The following is an 8,772-nucleotide window of genomic DNA, read 5'->3' on the forward strand; positions in this document are numbered from 1 at the left end:
AGGTTGATAGTTACTTTAATAATATATATTTTTAAATTTGAAAAACACTTTCTTGATACTGAGGTTGCTTTTTTTTTTTTTTGGTGGTACGTGCCCCTAGCAGGAACCGAACCCAGGACTCTCTGGTCTGCAGGCCGATGCTCAACCGCTGAGCCAAATTGGCCAGGGTGATGCTGAGGTTACTTTTAAATTTATATACTATTGGATAGTTACTTTAATTTTTAAAAAAGTCTCAAAACAAGAATTATAACTTCCAGAAAAATACAACATAGTTTGAGAGTATTTTAGTAAAGAGAGTAAACAGTCATGGATAATTGGACAAATTGATTTTTAAAGAGCACACAAATAAGCCCAGAAAGACATTCCTTTAAAGGCCCCACAAGAAACAGGCCAGAGGTTGAATTGCTACATATAGCCTTTGAATGCTTAGTTTTAGTTTAAATTTATGCTGTCCTGACTATACAGAAATTCAGACTGTACTGAAAGAAATTTCTAAGTTTGTGTATTATTTGGAAGTCCTGAGAAAATAAAGTCTTCATGTTCTAATATTTGCTCAAAGGCATTAGAAAGGAAGTCATATCCATAGTAAATTAACATGCAGTTCTCTAACATCCAACTTATTTCCCCACGTACTTCAAATAATTCCCCAAGAGTTTTTGAATAACAAAAAAATCTGAAACTCAATGTTTTTAAAAGGCACTTGGTAAATTAAAGTGTAATTTCATACTAGATTCTAAGAATTAATTTTTTTCTTATAATTTTTTACAATTACATTAAAAGTACAGTGTTCACTTGGTATTGACAGCCAAAAAGAAAAAAAAGTATTCAGCTTTTTAAGTTGTTTCTATACAGTAGATATTATACAAAAGGACCTCCAAATGTTAAGATATGGAATAGAACTTCACAGCAAACAATGAGAATAATCTATAAGAATGAACACTTGTCCACACAAGGTAAGGCTCCAAGAAATGACTGTACCTCAATTCAAAGAACACATTCTATTTCCTAGGACTAACAAATTGGCAAATTCTAGAATTTTTCATTAATCAAAAGCAGAATTTGCCAAAACTTTAAATAAGGCTATTTAACTTCTAAAGGAAAATCACTACCCTTTAAATAATCTATGTTGTTGTGCCCTGGCCAGTGTGGCAAAGTTGGTTGGGTGTTGTCTGGTGCACTGAAAGGTTGCCGGTTCAATTCCCAGCCAGGGCACATGCCCAGGTTTCAGGCTCGATCCCTGGTACAAGAGGTGCAGGAGGCAGTGGATAGACATTTCTCTCTCTCTCTCTCTCTCTCTCTCTCCCTCTACCTTCCTCTCTCTTTAAAAATCAATTTTTAAACAATCTTAAAAATAGTCTAAGTTGCGGCCGCCCTTTCCACATATTATAATTCTGCTATCACCGTTTAAATTGCAAGAAAGCATAGAAAGTTAAAGATACAAAATGTTAATCCTGCCCCCTTTGCTGAATTTCTTAAGCTCTAGACTAGTCCTAAGATACTACTGTCTTCTTACTCCAATAATGGCCATTTACCATGGACCAGGCACTGTTTATTCATATCCCTATTTCATTTTGAGGACTCTAAGGCACAGACTTTAGGTAACTTAACCAAAGCCACACAATTAGTGTGAAGCAGTAAGTGAAATCAAACCTAAGTCTGATCCCAGTGTCTGCTCATAAATCCTATAAACTCTCGAGCCTCCCAACAAAACCCCTTTTGATGAGGAGCAAATGTCAGCATTACTGAATACTCTCGACGCTGTCAAAATATTCAGGACAGCTCTCTTAAAAAACTTACATACATACTTTAACAGCAGGGGAAAAAAAGAAAGTGTAGAGGCAAATAAAATCAAAGAAGGGCACAGAAATATTTGTTCACTATTTGGCCATCACTGTCTTGTCTTTCTAAATACTATCTAATACACAGCAAAAATTCTTCCTAAAAGCACTTACTCCCAACTACTGGTTAAGTTGACGTACTTGTGGGGAAGAAATCAGGAAAAAACAAACCCGTCCTCACAGTTTTAAGGATTGAGGAGATATATTCATTAGGGTCAAATAATGAGTTTGGTTCTAAAATACCCCTGGTTCTTTCTCAAACAAAAAAATTCTATTATTTTAGAACTTAAATACATGAAACTTGATACTTACATAACATACGTCTTGCTTGTAGATTTAACACCTCCAATAGGAATTCTTCTAACAATTACAGATGAATTCTTAGGAATTAGAGCATTATCATCAGTATATTCTGTAAATGAAATGATAGAATTGAATTTCTATTTGGAGAGTTGGGTAAGTTACAGTTCTCAAGAATTAGAGAACTTCAACCAAACATGAATTTTATGGGAAATAAATTTAAATATAAAAAAGCATTAATATTTAGGACATGTTCCTTGCATCTGGATTACTGATACTGTCAGAATAAATATCCAAAGCTGTAAGTAACTTCTCTTCAAAGGACACCAAACAGTCAGCTGGTTCTTGGCCCTGGCACTTTCATTTTGTGGAACCCCAAATTTTAGTTAATTTAGCCAGTAATGCTGAACATCTGAACTATGAAAAAAGTTGTCATTTATAACAAAAAATTCTGTCTTTCCTAGCCCCTAAACATATGTACTACTGGGGGGGAAGACTAAAAAATTAAATTGACATGTTTTGAACACAGAAAAAAGGGTTTTGTAACAGAAATTAAGTAGAATACAACTTTGAACAGAATGTTGATTCAAGGAAGGAACTGACATTTGAGACTTAAAGACTGAGAAGTCAGACAGATGTGCAAAGTCTAGACAAAGAGTGTTACAGAGATAAAAGCGAGAGAGGAAAAAAAGACGAAATAGCTGAAGAAAATGAAATGATGTGAAATACAGGTAGACAGGTACTGATCATACATAGATTTACATTTTGTTTCTAAGTACAACAGAAAGTCACTGAAAGGCTTTAAATACAAATAATGACATTTTTATATATGTTAAAAACAAAAAATGAGCCCTGGCCGGTTTGGCTCAACGGTTGGAGCGTCGGCCTGCGGACCAGAGAGTCCTGGGTTCGGTTCCCACTAGGGGCACGTACAAAACAAAACAAAACAAAACAAAACAAAACAGCAATAACTCTGGCATCTAAGTGGAGCATACACCCATAGAGAAATAAAGGTAAAAACAGACTAATATGGCAGCTGCTGTGCAGTCCAGGTAGGAGATAATGAAGGCCTGTGCTGGGATATGAGAGAGAAATGGAGTCAGAATGTTTGAGGCAGAAAAGCTAAGGTTTGTGGATAAACTGAACTGGGGTTAGGGGGTGAAGGAGAAACAGGAATTGGGCACGAATTTCTGGGTTCCTGATTTAAGTGACTAGATGAACAGTGATTCATTTTCTGAAAAGACAAATGGGGAAGGTGAGTGGATTCAATTTTTCTACTCTTTTAACTATTATTAAAGTAAATGGACCAATGAATTTAACCATGGTAAAGAATTGATAAGGAACTTGTAAAATTACCAAAAAGAGTAATAATCTACTACATGGAGATAGATGTAAAAACGTACCCATCTCCTTTTTTTTTTTTTTTTTTGGTATGTGCCCCTAGTGGGAATCGAACCCGGGACTCTCTGGTCCACAGGCTGACACTCCAATGGCTGAGCCAAACCGGCCAGGGCCTATCTCCTTTAATCATACAATCAGACATTAGGGTTTACTCTGATAAGGTTATGAGTTTACTTGTTTCATTTAAGTTACTCAGCATCAGGTGACTGACTTCCAATTATTTCATGTTTGTCACATATCTAAGCATTTTGTATGTATATAAATATATACACACATATCACTTCTATTATTTTTAATCATAGTAATATTAATAGTTCTTGTTATGAACTAAGTTGTTCAGGAAAAGGGTCTTTTCAGTGTATTTTCAAGAAGTAGGCTGTATCTCACAGGTATTCAGTTAGAGTGATGCAATTTCCTAGATCCAGGAATACCAATGTAAGCCTATCATCTTGGGTAGTTCATGACAGTCCCAGATCCGAAGCAAGCTGAGTAAGAAATATTAGGAACAGAGAAGGGGAATCTTTAAAAAGCAAATTCTAGAATCAAAACTTGGTGTCAAACACCTGACAGTTTCTGAACATGTAACAACTCTCAAAAGTGTTTAATGAGGGAAAATAGCAAATGCGTCCAGAGTTGCTTTCCATGACAATCAATTTAATCAGTACAGTGCTGTGTCACACTAAAAGATAGGTGCCTCCCCAAACCAGATGCGCTAATTGACCTTTAATTTTGATGTACCTGTACAGCAATGATTTTTTTACCTTTAAATACCTCTTCAATAAGTAGCCTGTTAACTTCAAAAGACCAGTATAATTTTTTTTATCCCAAAGCATATGCAGACCATGGACAGAATGAAAAATAAGATGTATGTGAGAAACGGAGAAAGATATGTAATAAGAGCATTTTAAAAATATTTCACCCTCAGCTTCGAAATTCTTTCACACTAACTTCAAAATGAAGGCTGTTTTTTCAGGATGGTGGTGGTGGTGCAGAAATGTAGGTAAACAAGTTAATATAATTAAGTTACATAGGAAAAACATGAAATGATCATTGTGGATTTATTTTGAAATGTAGTCTAGAAATAAAGAAGTAGAAGTCTTAAATCTAAAACACGAAATTCTGAGCCAAGCACTTTAATCTAATCAATATTTAAGGGTCCGAAGCATAGACAGATTAGGCAATTTAAACATTAATTCAAACAAACTAGTGATGATCCAGTTCAGCATTCTCTCCTAAGCAATCTCCTAACTATGAAGCTATAAACATTTATTTTGTATTCTTTAATTCACTGGATTGTGCTAAAACCAAGTGGCACTCTCAGTTGCCTTGTGACAATAAAATTCATTAAGTGACTATTCTCTGCAATATAGTATTTCTCCCCTAATTTGAGGATTGCAAATAATGCACTTTCTCGCCTGAAGCTCCTTCTCTTAACCAACCTAATATCAAAGCTCTCTCCAATAAGGACATTCCATACAAATATATAAAATAAATATGCTGCTGGGCAAAGAAAGCATTTCCCTGTCCTTCGGGGTTTATCAAAATAATATTCCACATTATTTCCTGGTTTAGAAAAAAATAACATGCCACAAAACTCTTAAATTTTGAATAAGAATTCCATCGACCTTACTTTATCAAATTAATTTGGTCTAACATAGTAGTATTCAATTATTAGGTGGAAAAGATGGACCAAGTCTAGTTCCAAATTATTAAATTTGCCTTAATATTCTCTGATTCCATTGTCTTTCATTCATATAAATTCACCTGTTTTGTTAAGTGTGCCTATAATACTTAAGGAATGCTTTTGGTGGCCTTAAAGAAACAGTGTTTCCCTTAAGGTAGTTTTCTTGAACAATATCTTTAAAGGCTGTTTCTCAAACGTTCATGACCACCAATTTTTCCTCTCCTTAAGTACAGGGACGCTACACATAATTACAATTACTACAGCCTCACGTGGAGTGTCCCTTAGGTTTGAAACTTTTTTTAAAAGTGGGGAAGGGAAGAATATTCTTCCACATACTGTCCTGTGAATAAATAAAATTCTTTCTTAATATTTGAGTCATGACTGTCAGTACACTGCTGTTCCCTAACAACACGATCACATTTATGTCTGAATGTAAATGGAAAACAACCCTTTTACATAACCAGACATACTGTACCAAACAGGCTAGAAGTGGGAGATCCCCCCAATTGTGATAAAACAACCACACATAACCATAAACCAAATTTAGTAATCAAGAAAAACCCTAACCTAATTATAAGTTATTTATTTCTTCTCATGCCAATGATAAAGCTCCAAAAGACTGACCAACTGAAAACTACAGATAAGCATTACAATACCGAAAAAAAGAAACCAAGACTAGTTGAGTCAGCATCTGAAAGGGTCATTTGTCACGTTTTCATACCTACTATTAAATTCTCAATATTACAAAATGCATTTTAAAAGAAGAGTACAATCAGTGGTTACTGGTACTCACATAGCAGCAGCCTACTGTTTTCCAGTATCCTTGTATCAACTATCAGTACTTTCTTCAAAAGTCTCTACTTTTGATATTTCATAAACATCAACAAAGAGCTCATCTACTTAATTACTGTATTACGAGTTCTGAGATTGACACACAAATGTGGTTACACCTCAGAACATACCAAGTTCCAAAAGCAACTCCAACATTGAAGACTGGCTGGATTAAATCCTCAAAAATATTCAAGTGAGGCTCCTTTCTCACAGCACAGACAACTCCGACATTAACGCTGACAGACAGGCAGGCAGGCAGGCAGGACATAAAACTTGCCAGTAAACCCCCAAAACGCCGTTAGGTTAGCAAGACAGAGAATTATCTCGGCTGCCTTTCCAACACAGAAGCTTGCACGTGTTCCCCTCCCCTGCTTCGGATGAAAAGGTAGAAAAGGCCACTAGCAAGCACGCACGCACCCCGAGAACCCGCCCCCCCAAACCTTCCTTTTCAGACATTTGAGGAGTAACCAGGCTTTGCGGACTAGCTTGTTACACATGACCCACGTATGCAGAAATGGGAGCCAGTTCAACGCCAAGGCCGAGGCTGCCGCCCCTGGCTGCCGCCGGCTGTATCGGAAGCGTCATAAAGTCCCACTGGAGCCATAATGGCGGTTAGTCTTCTGCCAGGAGCCTCGCAGCTCGGCCCGTCTTCACCCGGCACCGACCGCCGTCCGTGTGGCTCTTACCTTCCTTGGTCTGCGCGTTGGTGATCTGCAGGTCGGAGTCGGTAGCTTTCAGCTTCTCTCTCCCCATGATCTGCTTCTTTAAGTCGCAGAGGGAGATGTGCAGCCCATCAAAGGTGACGGTATCATAGTTGCGTTTGGAAGAGAATTTATAATGCACACAGGACATGGTGCCAAAGGACTCCTAAAGTTCAGCGAGGAGACGTGGACACGCTCAATATATGTATATTTATAAACGTAAGAGCAGAATATTTACACACACAAAACACTCAAAGACACGGAAGGACCCTAAGGCCTCGGATTAAATACCCCCCAACCACAAGCAGGGGTTCGTAAAAACAATACTCCAGAACCCCGGTACTCAATCACTTCATGTGCAAGAAGGCGGACGAGGACGGGACAGGGAAATGGAGAATCCGCCAACGGGCACCGTGTCACCCGGCTGGGTGCCCCTCGCTCATGCTAAGGGCCGGCAGTGCAGTCAGTAGCGGTCAGTCCACACGTTAAAAGTCCGAGTGACCCCGCGGGGTCAGGGGTCCATAGTGCGGCCGCACCTCCCGGTGGCTCTCTCCGTGCTTTGGGGTGACCCGGGCCCCGGGAGAAGGCCGAGGGGGGAGGGCCTAGGCCCGCAGTCCACCAGCGGCCTCTCGCCTCCTCCTGGCTTCCGGACGAGCGGCGTCGGCTGCCCCAGGCCCAGGCCCGCCACCCACACACACAAGCCCTGGCGCCGGCTCCCCGGCGGCCACAGCGGCACCGCGGCCTAGGCCCAAACGCGCGGTCGGCGGAGGAGAGGCCTTCCGCAGGCCGACGCCGCCGCCGCCGCCCCGCCGCCGCCGCCGCCGCCGCCAAGCCGGCACCAGGCCTCCGCTGGGCCTCCAGGCGCTGCCTCACCACCCCGGGCCCCGCCGGCGGCCGGGGGGCTTCGCGGACCCGGGCGCCGCCGCCGAGGCTCCCTGACGCTTCCTCTCGCCGAGTGCTCCGCGCTTCTCTCGTCTTCCGCTGCCGTCGCCTCTAGGCCCAGAATGGCGAGAACACGCCCGGAAACCGCCGGGCGACGACAACGGCTCCCTTTTAGCACTGCCCCGCTGCCGCTCTCGGACCCTCACCAGGAGCCGCCGACACCTCCGAGCCAGGAACTATGGCGGACGCGGCCTGACTGCAGGCGAGCGCCCACTCCGGGGTCTCTTAAGCAGGGATTGCACGGGCGGCGCTTGCGGGCGGAGCCGGCGTGCGCGCGTCGGCGGCCCGAGGGGCGGGGCTCTGGACGTCACAAAGCGCACTCTGCCCACGTGACCCCGCGCTTTGTGACGCCGGAGCCCGGAACCGGAACCAGCCGCCTGGGGGTCGGGAGAAACCATCTACCGAGAGGGGATGACTGCAAATAGGACGGCAGAGAGAGGGGAGACTGCAAATAGGACCGACTCATGGGGCGGTTCTGGGAGGGGAGCTCCGATTTCAGCAGCGACTGCCCGGCTAGTTTGCACCACAAAGCGGGGTTGCCGACGGGTGGCTGGGTAACTTCCTTTGCCCACAATCCCCACTCCTCTCAGCCCCCCAATTTAAGTAAACTTTATGGTTGCTATGCAAGCAGCCCCAAACTTCCCCCTGCAACAGACTCGCTGTCCTAAGATCTTCTAAGCGGAGACTATGGAGCAGCCCCGGGATAGAACTGACAACAACTACTATGAAGGGCTATTGAATCTTACTACTGTATGTGCCAGGCGCAGGGCCCAGCGGTTGTGGAGCCACGTTGTCAGGTTGGAACACTAACCGTGGGACTCGCAGATTTAACTCAGTGCCGGATTTTGTTGGCTGGGAGAAGGGCACCAGGTGTTAGACTGGTAGAGTCAGACCTGACCTTGATTCAGCAACTCTGGTACTTGAGTTCTGGCTAGGAAAGACTTCACAGCCAAGACCATAAGAGAAAGTTTATTTAGAAAGCCACAGAGGTAGAAGAAGTGAGCTGTAGAAGAAATGGGCTCAGGAAACAAGGGACAGAAACAGGAAGGGCCTATGGAGCTTAGGAGAGAAACCG

General features: G+C 42.3%; 1 protein-coding gene across 2 annotated transcripts in view; it reads right to left on the reverse strand.

Moving 5' to 3' along the window:
* RBBP6 (RB binding protein 6, ubiquitin ligase) overlaps positions 1-7,941 on the reverse strand; it is a 32,436-nt gene extending 24,495 nt beyond the window's left edge. For both annotated transcript variants that reach the window (XM_036278763.1, XM_036278762.1), the window contains exons 1-2: positions 6,741-7,941; positions 2,151-2,250 (exon numbers count right to left, since the gene is read on the reverse strand). In XM_036278763.1, coding sequence (XP_036134656.1) covers positions 2,151-2,250; positions 6,741-6,906 — 266 coding nt within the window. In that variant the 5' untranslated portion in view covers positions 6,907-7,941. The remainder of the gene's footprint in view (positions 1-2,150; positions 2,251-6,740) is intronic.
* Positions 7,942-8,772: the final 831 nt, after the last annotated feature.

Source organism: Molossus molossus, unplaced genomic scaffold, assembly GCF_014108415.1.
Source record: "Molossus molossus isolate mMolMol1 unplaced genomic scaffold, mMolMol1.p scaffold_m16_p_3, whole genome shotgun sequence".
In the NCBI taxonomy this organism is placed as follows: Eukaryota; Metazoa; Chordata; class Mammalia; order Chiroptera; family Molossidae; genus Molossus; species Molossus molossus.